Here is an 18,509-nt window from a genome sequence, read left to right as displayed (position 1 = left end):
GATAAAAATAAAGAAAAAAACTCACTAATAAAAAATATATGGTAAATTGACATTGACAATCCCAATCCATAAAAGACATGACAAACTCTGAAACTGAAGCACTGTAGTACTGTTTATCTTTCAAATGTTCATTGTGGTCAGTTTCAGATGCTGCAGCTCTTTCATAATTCATAATTTGAGTTATTGTTTGTTCAGTATTAATTGTCAGCCTTGTAAATCCAAGCTGGACTGACTGTACATATCCTGACCAAGGAAAATAAAAGTCTCACTTTGTGCAGTAATCTACACCTGGGTTTTCTGCCTCCATCCATAATAATATACATTATATAGACTAAATGTTGTCTAAAATTGACGCTTAATTGCAACATAGTATAGCAAACAATTACATGACAAAAAACTAATTAATTTTAGCAAAAAAAAAGGCTCTGTTTTGAATGTCTGGGGTCGCCAGAAATTTGTGACGTTAAAATGGGGTCATGAGTTAAAAAAAAAAGGTTGGAAACCACTGTTATAGAGGAAGATACAACACAAACACACAGACAGTTTAATGGCACAGAAACCACAGCTACAGGTTTGCAGAGAACTGGATAAAACTGATGTGTTAGAGGTAGAATATGTTCTGAATGTACTTTCAATAATCCATTACTTACTATAACATCATAATACTCTGTAATTGGTCTGAATTTGAAGGATGGATTCTATGTGTGATGATCCTGTGTAGTTCAGTAAACATTTGTTACTATTTTTTTTATGACTTTACAACATTAAACCCAAGTCACGTTAACTTGATAAAGGTTCCCTCAAGCCACAAACACCTTGTTCTGAAGAACAGTCCGCCAACTTATTTGCATGATTTTCTTTTGACTGGCGCCTGCCAGAGGACAACAACTGACCAATAAGATGGTACTCAGACTGTAAAAGCCTGGTTAGGAACAGATCCTGCTTCTGCTGCAAAGCAAGGACATTGTTTTTTCAAATATACAGCCATGGAAAAGCGTGTTTTCTTCAATTTCTTGTTCATTTTAATGCCCCAACCTATTTTTGTTCATATAAAAATGGTCTACCAAGGAAAAAATGGCTGTTGTTTCTTGAGATTTCAACCCAGTGTTTATTTTGTACTATAATAAACTCTTAGTGCAACTCGATTTCTGCCCGATCTCCAACTTTAACTTTGACTCTGTGTGATTGTTATGAAAGCTCCACTACATACAGTTGTGGAAAAAAAATATTAGACCACCCTTGATTTCTTCAATTTCTTGTTCATTTTAATGCCTGGTACAACTAATGGTACATTTGTTTGGACAAATATAATGATGACAACCAGTGGCGGACCGTGCATTTCACACCTAGACCTTCAGTAGTGCTCCGTCTGAATCAATCCACCCCTAAATTACTATTTTATGGTTATAAAAACCATCTTATTATGCAGAAATGCAGTATAAAGAGCCATTGCATCACAGATAGATAAGTCGTGTAGCCACAATAAATGCCTTTACTGAATAAACAAACCCGGGGTGCACAAGTCTCCTTCTACTGCAGCTACAGCTGCGACACACATAAAGCCTCAGTCACAAATGCCGTTACGAACCAAAGCAGTAGAAACCCCCTGTTGCACTAACGAATGCCTTATGAACTACGTAAGAACAATGCACAACGTTTGTGGATCAGGAGGTCTTTTCCAGGACCCACATGTGACCACAAGTAGAACACATTACGGTGTTATTAGGGGTCCCATCCGACATTCACACGAACGAACGCACAGACAGGTGGATGTAAGGTACAGTGCAGCAGCAGCAGCACGACATTTGTGGACTTTTGGCGTTCTTAGAGGGGTCGAATAAAAACTGTCAAGACGGAGTGAATGGGTGGTCTACAAACTCACGGTGCAGAACATATAAAGAATAAAGTCTTTTATTAACAGAAAAATAAACTTGAAACAAATCTGCAGTAGGGCTGCACGATTAATCGATTTTAAATCGAAATCGGATTTTTTAATTAGGACAATTTTTAAAAAAAGGAAATCGTAAAATCGATTTCATCTCTCTCATGCCTCCGGGTCGCGCGCCTCCGCGTGCCCGCGGGCTACCGTAGGCTCTTCCCGTGACAGCGGTCTGTCACTGAAGTCCGTGTAATGACCGGTCGTTAAATCTGTTCGTGAACCCGCAGTACTTATACCAATATAAGCCGTGGCTTCACGCACGGATCCCGCAATTGAAATATAACTGCAAGCGGATCACTCATCTTCCGTTGTACCGGATCCGTACCGTACTGTCTTCTTCCGAACCGGGTCCGGGTCTCGGGGTCATCAGCCTCAGCAGAGGAGCCCAGACAGCCCTGTGCCCACACACATCCACCAGCTCCAGGGATAGAATCCCTCCAGTGTGTCCTGGGTCGGTCTATTCCACGCACGGATCCCCCAGTTTAAATAGAACCGCATGGGGATCACTCATATTAACCTGGTCCACGCACACACGCACGCACGACTGATGCCTGTCACTGACTGACACTGGTATCACTTCTGTGGGCCAGATACCCAGAAAAGAAAGAAAAAAAAAAACTTAAAAAAAAATAAATAAATAATTTAGTCCTCTTACTTGCTAAATTTTTCATTCACAAATGTAAGTTCTGTAACACAAAACCAAATATTATTTATGTTTTGTAAGATGTTGAAATTTATTTAAAGCTGTTAGATAAATGTGGAAACAAAAAGGTTGTAACAACTATCGGTATTTGCTCTGATTTGGACATTTTCTTATAGTGTATTCCCCCTGACAAACTTATGTTATTTTCTTGTTGTATACATTGTTTGTGTACTCTACTTCATTTCAAAGATTTAATGAAGAGAAAAAACAAAACAAAACTGTAGGTTCATCACGTGATCCCATCACAGCTTTGAGGTCAGAGCAGTGGCTTGCACTGTGGGCTGCTCACGAAAACGACATGTTGACTGCTGTTGCCTTTTCTAGTTATACCCAAAAATCGAAATCGAAAATCGAGTTTAGAGGAAAAAATCGGGATTTTTTTTTTTGCCAAAATTGTGCAGCCCTAATCTGCAGAGATAATGCACAGTCCACTGGGACGAGGATCAGGGTGATGGATGTGCGTGTTGGACAGTTAATGTTTTTAACGTTCACTTCTCTCTGTTATTCATGTGTGTCTTTGTTTTATTCTTATACCTTCTACTTAAAATTTCTTCATTTGATGTCTTACTATGACTCCTAATTTCTAACAGTACAGGTCTGTTTGTGTGCAGTAGTGTGTGATTTCAGCACCACGGACAGCACACGATCCCAAACACAGAAAACACACATTCACAAAAGGTTTAATGTAAAAACAGGTTAACATAGTTAAATGTCCGAAAATAGCATCAATTATCACCAAAGTATGCGTGGACATCTGTAATGCTGGGACAGGCTCCAGTGCCTCCGCGACCGTCTGGAGGATAAAGCGGTTCGTTTCTCTGCATGTTTCTAACACTCAACTTCTTGCTTCCTCGCTGAATCCATTTGTAATGTATTGTATTTGTAATGTAGGTAATACAGAACAAGGTTCTGTCACTTTAAGAGACACCTGTGCAAGGTATTCTGGGATGTGTTGTTAGATATGTATGTGACTGTTTAAGGAAGTATCTGTGGTATGTACTGCAGTATTCAGTACATCTGATCTAGTAAAAGTACCCGTTCATACACCACATGTGGTCACCTCCTTCTATGTCTGTCACATTCACATACAGACATTACAGTATTCATCCGCGGCACTCGTGCCCAGTGCACACATCCGTGAATCTGTGGCGCATGTTAACGTGGGTCTGAAGACAAGAAAAACTTTATCCGAATAAAGAGAAAGACTTTTAAATGCAAGTAAAAATATATTCAATTGAACGGATCAAATTTTATCAATACAAACATCCAATAACCGATGCATCGCGATATCATTTCAAACTTTTCATTCACTCGCAGTTTCTCTACCGGTGCACTCGGATCCTGCATGAATGTGTCGGCGTATCAATATGTATCGGATACTCCTCCCATCCCTATGAGGTACACCTCACACCAATAAAGTGGCTAGTGAATGCACATGCTGCCCATCTGCTTCAAGGAGTGATGTGATGTGCAGTGCTCTTATTTATTTGAGATACTGTCACCCACCTATCTGCTATATTTTTGTGCTGAACAACACACAGATACACTGATTGTACATCTTTATTGAAAACTTTTTACTATTGTTTAACATGTGAATGAGTGAAAGAAAAAAACAAACAAATAACCCAGTTGAAGTAACCTAAATGGAGTTTATTGATTACAAAATCACTTCATAAGCATACAATGATTTCCATAAATGTGTCACAGTTCTCTACAGAGCTGATATTTTACTGCATCTGTAAATTGATGTATTTATATTTTACATGTACAATAATGCACTCAGCTTTTCTGAATACTTGCACATACATGGCATTTCATTACACACACATATATAGTTATAGTATATAAGTAATAAAGCATTTATAAATGAGGTGATTATTGTTACACTTCATTTGCTTTGGCTACTCATGCCATGTTTCCACTACATGGAACTGCCTTGGCTCGACTCGACTCTGGTACCAGATACTATTCCTGGAGACCGTTTCCATTACAGGATACTACTGACTTTAGAGTACCTGGTCGTCATAGTGATGCAGCGTGTTACTTTTGTGTGATCTGCTCAGAGAGTTGCTGATAAACTCGCTCGTTGCGTGTTGTCTCGTCAAGCTTGTGCTAATTTTTTACATCGGCCACCAAAGACTGAATCTCCTTGACCGACCATGGTGTAGTTTTGCAGGCTATCATCATGTGGATTAACCTACCGCAATATTTAGTGTCAACTTCCGCATCTGTTTTTTGTAAAACGGTGGGTCACAGAGAAAACTCTCTGACCAATCTTTGGTCTGCAGTGTTCACATGTCACCTTTTAGTATTTGTTCCCCAGTCTTGGAACCTTGGCGGAGGTGATACCAAAAAACTAGTACCGGGTACCAGGTCCTTTTTCGTAATGGAAACGCAATAAGGTTGAGTCTAGTCGAGTCGAGCCGATACCACATGGTGGAAATGTGGCATTAGTCAATGTAAGAGGAAAGCTGGATTTGTGGTTGAGTCAGGAAATGGAAACAGAGCCTTTGAACACTGAAATGTCAAACAACAATATGAAAAGTAGACATTATATAGTATATATGCTCATGATACTAGTGATCACATTATTCATAAAACGATATACCTGAAACCTTCTTTACACAGGGGTGGCGATCATTGAGAGATCATTGAGCGATGAAAAAATGGCCAGATCTCTCAACGATCTGTCAGTGAACACCCAGCGATCACCAAGATCTCTCAATGATTTTCCAGTTTTCTCCACGGTCGCCTCAAAGTTTTGACTTGGTCCAAAACAGTCTTTCAACGACAGAAGCGATGGAAACGATCTCTCAACAAATGCCCAAGGTGCTCTCAATTAACCTTGAACAATCTCATCGATCCCCCAATGATCCCTCAGCAGTCTTTCAATGAATGCCAAATTTTGCCGCCCCGAAGGTAGAGAAGGTTGAGAGATCAATGAGGGAATGGGTATGACTATCTTGATGACCCCCCCACCACCACCACTACTACCTGATCCGACTGACCAGACAATTTGAAGTAGAGGCCAAAGGCACAACAGGCATACAAGGATCACACAAGGATGGCTTTTTCAAGGCTTAGGAGATCATTGAGAGATCGGACCAGTTTCTTATCGCTCAGTGGTCACCCAACGATCTCCATGCAATGTAAAGGGGCCCTTAGAGTTTTAACTCTAAAAAAGCCTAATGATCTTTTTTGTTAATAGGTTATTGCTTTGGTATAACTCAGAATGAGGTCTTGAAAGTACTGCTGTGTGTTTTTCTGAGGTTGGTAAATGATAATATAGACTTTTGGCATGAAATACCAGACCAGAAAGGAGTAGAGGCTGCAGAGCACTGCCAGAGCATTCAGAGTCTGGATGTGTTTTCCGCTGTAAACAAAGAAGACGGTGGCAAAAACGACCCAGGTGAGAATCAGCAGGAGCAGACAGAAGGTTATCGATTTGGCCTCGTTGTAGTTTTTAGGAAGGTCTTTGCCCATGTAGGAGAAAATAAAGCAAAGTAAGCACAACAATGAAAGAAACACAAGAGAAACAGAGGACTTGTTTAGACTCACATGACAGTCAAGCACGAGTTTATCAAAGTACCCGGACGTTATACTGTAAGCCTTTGGAGGTGCAAAAGAATACACAAAAACAACTAGAAGTAACTGAATAAGAAATACTGCTGTAATGAACAACCATTGTCCATTATATTTGACCCACAAACTGTGGAATTTAGGGTATTTGGCGGCTATTTTGAAGATGAAAACAATCTGAAAAGATCGCACAACAAAACAAGCCACGCAGACGGTGTAAAACAGAAGAAACGGCACATACCTCAAGACACAAAAAGAATCAGTTGGCACACCAAAATAGAAGAACACACTAATACTACACAGAATGAGGCAGCTTAAAATGAGGAAACACATCGGTCCTCCTGCTGATTTGACAACTGGTGTGTTGTAGTTGATGGCAAAGAGCACAGTCACAGCTACTGTGAATCCAATGAAGGCCCAGGTCCCAATCATGACGAATATAGCTGCTGTTTCTGTGAACTGGACGTACTCCTCAACTCGACGATTACATGATGTGCTTCCTTCTGAAGACCATTCTGTCTTGTCGTTACATTTGATGCAAAGGTATGGATCCGCTGTAACAGACACACACACACACACACACACACACACACACACACACACACACACATAGAAATGTGGTGAAAAACAATAATGATTAGGGGTGGGAATCTTTTACTATTTCACGATTTGATTCGATTACGATTTTTGAGGCTATGATTCGATTCAAAACGATTTTCAATTCAAAACGATTTGACTCATAATAATTTCTGCTTCAATCTATAGGTGTGCAAAGGATCTTCATGATCTACTCCAGTCTGATTTGCAAGACAGAATGGCAAATGCAGACATTAAAATGTCTTTTTCATATTTATTAAGTTTTCAACATTTATCCATGCTTGGCAGGGAGTTTGGTGAGGCACAGCAGTGTGTGTTGGTTTTCCACTGGTGGCTGACTCTGCACCATGTCCTTAAACTCTGGGTGATGCAGCTGACAGACTGATCTCATGAAATCCCGTTGAATGGGACGCCAGTTTATTGCATTTGACGTGCTATATGTAAGCATTTTCATCCTTACGTGTCTTACTTAACGCCATTTGATGGTGTGTCAGTGCACTAGCCATTAATTGCTAATGGCGCTGATTGCCAACCCTAACTGCTAATCGTGCTAGCCCCTAATTGCTAACCGCTAACCCTACCTCCTCCATTAGTTTCCTTTTTGTTTTGGTGCTTACCAAACCAGTTCCAGAACCAGCTGCGTGATGACGTCAGGATGTCCTGCGTGTAAAACGGAGGTAGACTGGCAGTGGATGTGTTTTATTTTTGCAACTCGATTTTGGGACATTTTAAATCGATTCTGAATCATAGTAAATGAGAATCACGATTTTTATATGAATCGATTTTTAGGCACACCCCTAGTAACCATTTATAGCTTTAGATAAAGTTTTGAATCCTTTTTGCACAAAACAAGGTGTATGTGGTTCCTTAACCCATAAAGACCCAGTGCAACTTTTGTGTCCCTTTCCAAGTTAATTTTTATCTGTATGTAGCCTTTCTGAAGTGAATTATTACCATTTATCATAATATTATCCTCTGTATTTTGGATTTTTTTTTTTTTTTTTCATTGAAAATCAGGTATTTTTCTGAGAGATTACATCTCAGGGTTACCATTCCAAACAAAAGAGAGAATTTGACAAAAAGGGACTTTTTCAGTCAAATCTATCATTAACTGAACATAAACCCAGTGTCTCCATCCACGGTCATTGATCCAACTCCATGGGTTTTACTGGTGAATCAATGTTGTAGAAGATGACAGTGTTTCCACATTCACTATGGAGCCTCATAGAACAGCTAACTTGCACTTATGACAAAATCTTTCTGTCTTAGAGACCAAGAATTTGTAATGTTTACTTACTTTTGGAAAAATGTTGTTATTAGCAAAATTTACTTAAAATATGAAAAACTAATTTAGTTACCATGCAGAAAAATGGTTTTTGACATTGTTTTACTATTGAATTTTTTAGATAACCTTAGAGATTAAATGTGCTAAATCTTACATTCTTTAACCCTGGTGTTTGGGTCTATGGGACCTGTTTAAATGTTTTATTAAACAAAAAATGATGATTAATTATTTTTTAATGAATTTTTTCCTCTCATATCTTGATTATATTACATTTTATTTTAAAACAAACAAAAACAAATTAAAAACGAGTAGCACTTTAATTCATAAATGTGATCTAGCAAAGGCAAATATTAAACACACATGCTTTTTATGTTGCTTGTAATTGGGATGAAGTAAACATCTGCTGAGTATTTTAACATAAAATTGTTTGATTGTTATTAAATTAAAAACCCACAAAAGCAGCAGGACCACCAAACCCACAAACACTGGCTGAATAACAAAAATCTGAACACCACACAAGGTTTAAACAGATGAATTGGGGGAAAAAATGACAAAAGTGCTGGTAAACTGATGTTTTTTCAGTGTATATGATAATGTCTTATTACATACACAGTGTGTATGTGTATATATATATATATATATATATATATATATATATATATATATATATATATGTGTGTGTGTGTGTGTGTGTATATATATGTATATATGTATATTTATGTATATGTGTGTGTGTGTATGTATATGTATATGTGTATATATATAGGTTTATGTACATTTATACAATAGATTTATAAATATTTCACTGGAAAAAACTTGAAAAGTGAGTATTTTATAGACAGTATTTTGAAGTAGAACTGTAGTTATGAGACAAACTTTACTTTTTTCTCATTAATTCTCACAATTTCATATTTTGACCCATGACTGTATTTTGGAAACTACAGCCAACCAACATTTTTGACTTAATTTTTTTGTATTAGTGATTGAAACCTGGTAAAGTTTCACTCCTCCTTATTCTGGAGGCATTTGACTTGTAAACTAGAGTTATTACCGTTGCATTATGGGGTGTATCGTCATCTAGGCAGGCAAGGCAAGGCAAGGTAGGTTTATTTATATAGCACATTTCATGTACAAGACAGTTCAAAGTGCTTTACATAAAACATTAAAAGCATTACAGCAGAAGTATAGGAATGAGAAAAACAAACAAAAAGTCAGATAAATAGATAAAACAGATAAAACAGACAAGCAGATAAAACAGATAAAAACTTTTAGCTTAAAAGGAACAGTGCAGATCTGAACTGATGAATAAAAACTATTTAAATGCAGCTGAGAACAGATGGGTCTTTAACCTGGATTTAAATAAACTGAGTGTTTCAGCTGATCTGAGGCTTTCTGGGAGTTTGTTCCAGACATGTGGAGCATAGAAGCTGAATGCAGCTTCTCCGTGTTTGGTTGTGACTCTGGGAACTGACAGCAGACCAGATCCAGATGACCTGAGGGGTCTGGTGGGTTCATACTGGGTCAGGAGGTCACTGATGTATTTTGGTCCTAAACCACTCAGAGCTTTATAGACCAGCAACAGAACTTGAAAGTCTATCCTCTGACGGACAGGCAGCCAGTGTAAGGACCTCAGAGTTGGACTAATGTGGTCCGCTTTTCTGGTCCTGGTGAGGACTCTAGCAGCAGAGTTCTGAATGAGCTGCAGTTGTCTAATGGATTTTTTAGGTAGACCTGTAAAGACACTGTTGCAATAATCAAGCCGACTGAAGTTTTTCCAGGTCCTGCTGAGACATCAGATCTTTTATCCTTCAGATGTTCTTAAGGTGATAGTAGGCTGATTTTGTGACTGCCTTGGTGTGTTTTTCAAAATTTAGGTCTGAGTCCATCACTATACCCAGATTTCTGGCATAGTTGGTGGTTTTTAGGTCTGTAGATTGAAGCTCTGTGGTGACCTGCAGTCGTTTCTCTAGGAAGTAAGTAAGTAAGTATCTAGAAAGTAACTAAGTCTTTGTTTGGGTGGAATCTGCAACTTCTGTCACTAAATATCTCACACAGAATATTCAGCCACTGCCAAACAGGAATATGAAAATAGTCTGGTTGAGCTGGTTTTACTGGTTTTCTAATTTACCTGTGGTGTTGACATGTGTTCCCTCTGGACAGATTTCACATTTGAAACAGCATTTATGAGGCCCATCTGTTTTTTTTTTGTATCCTTCATCACACGGTATAGAACACAGTGAAGAAGGCATCTGTGAAAGAAAACCATCCATTAGAAAATCATATTCAAGAAAGATAAAACAGTGGAGAGTTGAGGCAGAAATAGAAACTTTATAGGTTTTGTGAAATAAATCTGAAAATACCATAACGAACCAGCACCTCTTTATTTCTTGCCTTTCAACTTTCCTAAACGCAAAGATGACTTAAAATACTCAGTATTAGACTTGGGAAAACAAGTAAAAAAAGAAAAAGTAAAAGTCTTGATTTACTGCCACATTCTTTTAAATAAGCAAAAAAAATACTTACAGGTTTATTTTCATACCACTGGATTTTGCTGTCGTTGATGACGAAGTCGCACAGTGGATCAGATTTATAAAAGCCAACTTCCTCTGCATCACCACTTTGGTTCCAGAAAACAATAGAAAAATATCCAAATGTGGGGTCTCCGTTGTCATCAAACTGAATACTATGGTTTAAAAGGGTGAAGTTGGACTTCTTCAGTTCTTTCAGGATCTGATGCAGACACACAATATTCAGATTAGCATCATTTACTTGTTCACAGGATCAGGATCAACTTTGTTGTCCCATACAGGAAATTTATATTTGACAACAGTGCTATTCACACTCGGACACATACAATAACAAAACACACTCAGTCACAAAACCCTAAAGGAGTGATAGTTTGCTTTTTTAAATGGAATTCTGCATGTTAAAACATTTCCCTGTGGTCTACATAAACTGTAAACACTAAGCTTCGGTCTGAATAAGATAATTTTCACCCGTTTCATTGGCAGACTTTTTTTTTTTTTTTTTTTTTTTTTTGCTTGAATTAAGCAAAAAAAAAATAAAAAATCTTGAATTCAGCAAAAAATCTGCCAATGGAACAAGTGAAAATTTTCCTGGTAAGATTTCTTGAAATAAGATTTTCAAGATCTATTGTCAGAAAATAGGTTCTTATTTTTCACTGAAAAGTGACTCTTTAGGTGATTATGTCTTATTTTAAGTATGATGAGATATTTTTTATATATATTATATTAGTATTACATTATATATATTTTATATAGATGGAGTGGAATAATAATAATAATAATAATAATAATAATAATAATAATAAAAATGACTAGAAATGAGAAAAATACACTTGCTAAGGTTTTGATTTTTGCAGTGTTCAAGCACTGCATTATAAAAAGCATGCTTGACCTTAGAGCTTGTACAGAACAGTCTGAACCTATGAAGAAAATGCAGTCTTTGAGCCAGTTTTGCACACAGAAAGTTGACATGTTCATCCCATTTCAGAGATATATCCATGAAGATGCCCAGGTACTGATGTGAACTAACCTGCTCTGTAATAGTACTGTTGCCCATTACCACTGGGTTGTGTACAACCACATGCCCCTGTTCGTTGTTGTTAAAAAATATTCTAATGAGGAACGGAGCTTCCTTTTTAGTCCACGGCTCCGTTTACATCAGGGGTCTCAAACTCATTTTTTTTCAGGGGCCACATTCAGCCCAATTTGATCCCAAGTGGGCCAGACCAGTAAAATAATAGCATCATAACCTATAAATAATGACAAATCCAAATTTTTGTCTTTGTTTTAGTTCAAAAAAACCCCATTAAATTATGAAAATACTTACTGTTATAAACTATCCAAACAAACAAGATGTGAATTACCTAAAAAAAAAACCTGACATCTCTTAAGAAAAATAAATACAATTTTAACAATATTATGCCTCTACGTATCATTTCCACATGTGCATCATGGATCGGATCTATAAAGACACTAAACACTTAATAACAGGCAGAAAATTGTTAAAATTGTGCTTAATTTTCTTTAGACATTTCAGGTTGTTCATATTTGTTCAGGTTATTCAGATTTTATTGTTACAGTATAGTTTGTAAATGTAAATATTTTCATAATTTATGTAATTTTTTGCCCTAAAACAAAGACAAAAATTTGAAGTGGTCATTATTTATAGGCATAGTGTAGTATTTTTTTCACATCAAACCAAGAAGAAAATATGGAGTCATTATTTTTTGTAGTTTATTATGGTATTATTTTACTTGAGATCATATCAATCTGTATGTGGAACCTGAACCAAAATGAATTCAACAGCCAGACAGTGGAATTTTTACACTTTGCAAATTCATCCCACAGGCCGGATTGGAACCTTTAGCCCCCGGGCCGCATGTTTGAGACCCCTGGTTTACATTTTATTTGGATTCAGACCCCAGTTTCACGAAGTCTTAAATCAGCTGCATACTCACCACATGTGGGTACGGTGTAATTTTTCGATTACATTCGCCACTTCCACACTGGAGTGTGTTGTGCAGGGCGTGAGCGATGGCGTAAATGGCCGAATAAACCGCAAAAGAGAAAGATGACTCCGCATTGGTGATGTTTTCTGGTCTGAGGCCGCTGCAGTTGCAAACCTGATTACAAAGCTTCTGTTGTTCCTCATTGTTGTTGTCACTTTGGCCTTTTGACGAATAGATAAAGTCATTAAAACCAGGTAAGTCTATTGGTGGTTCAGAAACCCCGAGTACAGTTCCTATATTTTTGATTCCTTTCAGCTTGGGAAGCCTCTTGTTTAAGGCCCAGGTTTCCACTGCTAGCCACACCTTGTTTGTGACGTTCTGTTCTATTGCTGACATGATGACCGCCTCAGCTGTCCATTCAGGAGCAAAAACAATAATGACATTTATCTGCTGCATCTCTAACTGTTTGAAGATGGGGGTGTAATTCGTTTTTTCATCCAGCCCTCTGGTATATGCCAGGCAGATGTCTGTATCTTCAATCATCTCTATGAACACATCCCGGCCGTCATTGCCATAATCATCATTAATGTTAAGGAAAGCAACCCATCGCCAGTTAAAGTGCACTAACATCTTATATATAATCTTTACGACGTCTTTATTGGGGTGCAACGTTCGTAGAAAAGAAGGGAAATTCTGTTTTCTTGAAAACATAGAACTAGATGCTCCATAACTGACCTGTAAATAGAGATGATTAGATTTAGTAATTTATTCTGAACAAGGAATGAAATTTAACATACATGCAAACAAGCAAAACATAAATAATATTACAAATATCAACAATCATAACAATCTTAGACAGAAGAAAAGCACAGTAATTCCATTTACATGCTTGAAAAAAGAGGTTGGAAGAAATGCAACTTTTTTAATCCCACCCCCTCTCCATAAAATATTATTAATATATATCTCCCGCTTCCTTTTACTCTTTTATATTTATATATCTATTCTATGGAAGCAATTAGCTACCATAATCTAAATTAAAATGCATTTGAAGAAATGCTTTTTCATTTTAAGAATATGGCTTCATTATTTGAGTCATAAATAAAATTAATAAATTATCCAATCTGCATTCTTACATCAGTATCTGTGGTATTGTACTGCCAAAAACAGTGCTTTTAGGCATTCCTTGTTTTCTTTCTGTCTGTTTTAGTCACATGATACACATAGGAGTTAGTACTTGATTGCATAACCACTGTTTTTGATGACTTTTGATGGTCTAATATTTTTTTCCGTGATTGTAAATGGGAGTACAGAAACATAAATTCAACTTCCAGATTTCGGTTTGGGGAAGAACGTCAGAGACCAGAGATGTCTCACACCTGTGGTCATAAATTTTACACAACAAAAGAACCTGAAAAGTGAATGTATTGTAATGTACAGACACTGTTTTGAGGTAGATCTGCAGCTCTAAGACAAATATTCCTTTTTAATAAAACTCATTCTCTCAATAATTCTCAGATTTTCATATTTTGACCAAAGACTATATCTTAGAAATTACTACCAACTAGCACTATTAGTGACTCTAATTTGGATGGATATGGAATTATGCATTTTACAACATTTCCCTGTGGTCTACATAAACTGTAAATGTTATGCTTGGGTCTGAATTCTTCATTAATTCAACTCTACTGGCCCATCAAATTAAGCAGGAATTAAAACAGGTTGAACAGGTTGGAAAGACTAAGCTTTACTTTAAATTTGAAGATGGATTTTTTTTGTGCAGCACTGGGAGGGATGGGTGAGATATGTGAAGCCTTTGAGATCTGAGTTTGCTGAGATGACTGCATGAATATGAACCCAAAATCCTCTGAAAGAAATATGTTTTTGTTTTTATTTATCTTTATTTATACATTGATTCTATACTTTAAGATCTTGTATGCCAAGAATATGATGAGCAGCTGTAAATGTTTTTGTTTGTTTGTTTTACGCCCACTCTCTGGATGTGTATAGTTTGTGTATTTGTCTGATTTTTCAATGTGTGAAAAAAAATCTAAATTATTTCAATAAAAAGAGAATTAATTAAATAAATAAATAAATCAGGTTGTAGAAATCCACTCATTTTTTTCCCAAAATAAATATAAAGATAGCTTTGCAGCACCTGGAGGGTTCAACTTCAAACTTTATGAACTATTAGGGTCCAAATACACAAATAAATGAACCAAAGACTAATAAAAGTGGGTTTAGCCAAATATGACCCCTTTAAATGAAAAGATGGTTTTTATATTTCTAAAAACAAACAAACAAACAAACAAACAAAAAGCAAGTAAATTTACCATGGGAATGAGATCCATCATGAATAGCGGTGCCACAGTCCGTGACCCTGGACTTGTAAAAGTACCAACCACTGCGATCACTTCAGACATTCTGGACAGATTGTCGTACGGTCGGATTGAGCTGTTGACTGAGATGAAGCTTAAAATACCCGGGAAACTGTGCGAGTCAGAGCAGTGGTCAAATATGTCGTAGCCAAGAGAAACATTTGGCAGGAGGTCGGTGGAGTTATTGATTTCCTCTACTGCAAATCTCATCAACTGAAACCTCCGATAACTTGACAGCAGAAATTCTTGGCTGTGAATAAAAAAAGGTCAATAAGAGTGTATTTTTGTCATTTCTTGTCCAAATATCTCATCACATTTAAAATAAGACATAATCACCTAAAGAGTAACTTTTCAGTGAGATATAAGAACTTATTTTTAGACAATAGATCTTAAAAATCTCATTTCAAGAAATCTTACCAAGAGAATTTTCACTTGTTCCATTGGCAGATTTTTTGCTTAATTCAAGATTTTTTTGCTTAATTCAAATGAGAAAAATACACTTGGTAAGATTTAGATTTTTTCCAGTGTGTTTGAACCAGTAATTATCATATCATTCTTGAGGCACAAACATAGATGTAGTATTGAAACAGGAGGCAGCAAAAGAGCAAGGACAGGTAACTTGAAAAGTAAGACACATTAAGTACAATCACGGAAAAAATGATTAGACCACCCTTGTTTTCTTCAATTCCCTGTTCACTTTAATGCCTGGTACAACTAAAGGTACATTTGTTTGGACAAATATAATGATAACAAAAATAGCTCACAATAGTTTAATTTCAGAGTTGGTATCTATCCATTTTACATGTTTTCTTGATAATAACCAAAATCACTTCAGTTCTTACATCAATATCTATGGCATTGTACTGACAAAAACAGTGCTTTTAGGCATTCCATGTTTTCTTTTCTGTCCGTTTTAGTCACATGATACACACAGGAGTTACTGCTTGATTACATAACCATTGTTTTTGATGACTTCTGATGGTCTAATAATTTTTTCCGCAACTGTACTTCTATTAACCCTTCAACCCCTGACGAGTTTGTGTTTATGTTTATGCATTTGGCAGACGCTTTTTTCCAAAGCGACTTACAGGGGAAAACCAATTAAATCACTCAGTCAATCAAATTTTATTTAGATTGCGCCAGATTGCAACAAAAAAGTTATCTCATGACACTTTATATATAGAGTTGGTCAAAAACCAGACTCTAAGCCAATTTACAGAAACCCAACAGAATCTGTGTCTGTGGTGAGGGGTCTGAATGTATGATTTATTTTAAATATTCCTAAACATACAACCATTTGTTCAACAGGACAAATTTGAAAACATGCTGAGAGAATAAACCTTGTTTTTTTCATAGACATCTGAGCATGCTCAGTAGATGCCCTGCTGCCTGTGGAATGGGGGAAAAAACACAGAGTAATGAGTGAGACTGACTCACTATAAAAAGAAATGGATTGGGCTTTTTTTTCCTTCCTTTTTTTTAACTCCATTTTCCTTATGGTTTTTTGTTTGTTTGTTTTACTGTTTGAAGTGTTGCGGTGATTTTCCTTTTTTTTTTTTTTTTTTTTACTACGTTTTACCAAGTTTTGACCGTGTAACTGCTTTTTGGAGTTCAACCAGGTGTCAAAAATCAGCTGAACTAATTTAGAAAAAAACAAAAAACAAAACAGCCCCTGTCGTGGAGGTGTAAACGACAAAGAAATTTGTGGAGAATGGATTGGTTGGCAGTCAGGCCTTCCTTTATTGTGCACAAGTGAGAAACTGACAAACGAAGCTTCGCCCTCTGTCAGAAGTCAGTTCTGACCTGTCCTGGAAGTCAGTCTAACTTATAGTAACCTGCGCTAAGCTTAAATGTGATTGGTTAATATGATGTATGACGCTGTTGCTAAGCAGAAGAAAGAAAATAAGATACAAAAAGAAAGAATGCAAGACCTTGAAGTTGTTCTGGGAAGTTTTAGGGAGTTGGGTTATGCTGTATCTTGTGGTATCATTAGAGACAAAGTAGCTTAGAAAACATTCAGAATTTAGAAACTGACTGAGAGCAAACATTCCTATCTAGGCCTGTGGTTAGAAAGAGAATGAAAACTGAAGAGCTATCATAGGTGTCTTATAAACTAATAGAAGACTTATGGTCAGTATTAAAATCAATATTAACAGCCCCAAAACAAAAACTACTGGGCTAAAATTCAAATATTTGTTCTAGTTCAGTGTGTTCCAGTTCACACTTCATGTTCAACATCCTACATCTCTTACTGATGTACATTCTGAGTGCATTATTTAGTAAAAACCTGTCAAACTTCAATTCCTCTCGTTTTTCTTTTTGTTATTCCACCCTATTTTGACCCTAAAACCCACAGTAAAACAAATCCACTGAAGAAAAGGAACATGAGTACATACTCACAGCAGCTTTTATGACACTGAAACAGAGGCAAATTTACAGCAGTAAGTTTACCTGCAATAATGTCTCAGGGGTTAAAGGTTAACTCAGTTTCAGTTTCAATTTCAGTTGAATCAATGCTAAAAAATATAACCCATTCATCATTATTTGCTGCTTTTTTTTTTTTTTTTTTACCTAACTTAACTCACCTGGAGCATTCAATAGCTTCTGGTCTCCCATAAGGAACAGGGTTACCATCATGATGAACATTAAAAAGTCCTCCCACCATATAATCTCCTTTCAGATGGAACTCAGAGGGCAGGACGGTGTATCCAGTCACTGTTTGCAAAAGAGACTCTAGCAGACACAGGAGTGCCAGTGAACATTTCATTTTTGTTGTTAATGTCAACCAAAGTCTAAAGTAAAAAGCTTCTGTCCGTAAAATCTGAAAAGTCACATGAGACCAAGAACCCAGACATCCTTCCTTCCAGCCTGAAGTGTCGCAAATGCATCTACGGCTGGATGGAAATTTACAAATGAATATGCAAAACTGCTGCTGCACGGATACTTAGTGACGTATACACACGCTAAGAAATCTAGTTAAGAGAATGGAAACAAAGTAACATGTAGATTTTTAACTACACATACCTGTCCAACTTTAACATAATTTAATATACACACTTACATTTCACTATTAAATAAGTTCAAACATTTGACAAGATTTAGATAAACACCTCTTTGTTCAGGTTTTTAATTTACTAAAGCTTTAGGTTAACATTTATTTAAACATTTTCATACATTGTAATTAGTTTTCCAAGCAATTTCAATCTACTCCATAATATTAAGTGTTTTGCTTGTCTTTTATTTATTTGTGAATTTGCTCTCCACTGTCACAAAAATAAAAATATGTTACATTAAATACAGTAAAAATTAGTACGTTCTGTTTAAAAATATTTTTTAAAGTGTATAAATGAATGTAATACACTGAAATGAAATTTCCAATTGAAATCAATTTTCTTAAATAAAATCTAATACTGATCAAAGTATCAGTAGAAGCTTATATTTATCAAATAGTTACAACAAATGAGGTCAAATATAACATTTTCTTACTGTTTGATAATTAAAGTCTACATATTAGTATGGTTTTTCCTGTTCTAATTGCCTAACGTTTTATCTATACA

At 36.4% G+C, this 18,509-nt stretch overlaps 1 protein-coding gene across 1 annotated transcript; it reads right to left on the bottom strand.

Annotated features, from left to right (window-relative positions):
* Positions 1-5,843: 5,843 nt before the first annotated feature.
* LOC115422113 (taste receptor type 1 member 2-like) lies at positions 5,844-17,719 on the bottom strand. Its single transcript, XM_030138187.1, has 6 exons — positions 17,538-17,719; positions 14,908-15,202; positions 12,587-13,312; positions 10,627-10,833; positions 10,232-10,352; positions 5,844-6,775 (listed from the first exon to the last, which is right to left on the bottom strand). Exons 1-6 carry the CDS (start codon positions 17,717-17,719, stop codon positions 5,844-5,846), a joined length of 2,463 nt encoding a protein of 820 aa, XP_029994047.1.
* Positions 17,720-18,509: the final 790 nt, after the last annotated feature.

This window comes from Sphaeramia orbicularis, chromosome 7, assembly GCF_902148855.1.
Source record: "Sphaeramia orbicularis chromosome 7, fSphaOr1.1, whole genome shotgun sequence".
Classification (NCBI taxonomy): Eukaryota; Metazoa; Chordata; class Actinopteri; order Kurtiformes; family Apogonidae; genus Sphaeramia; species Sphaeramia orbicularis.
The sequence above is the reverse complement of the archived record's forward strand: the minus strand, read 5'-3'. Positions and strand labels throughout refer to the sequence as shown.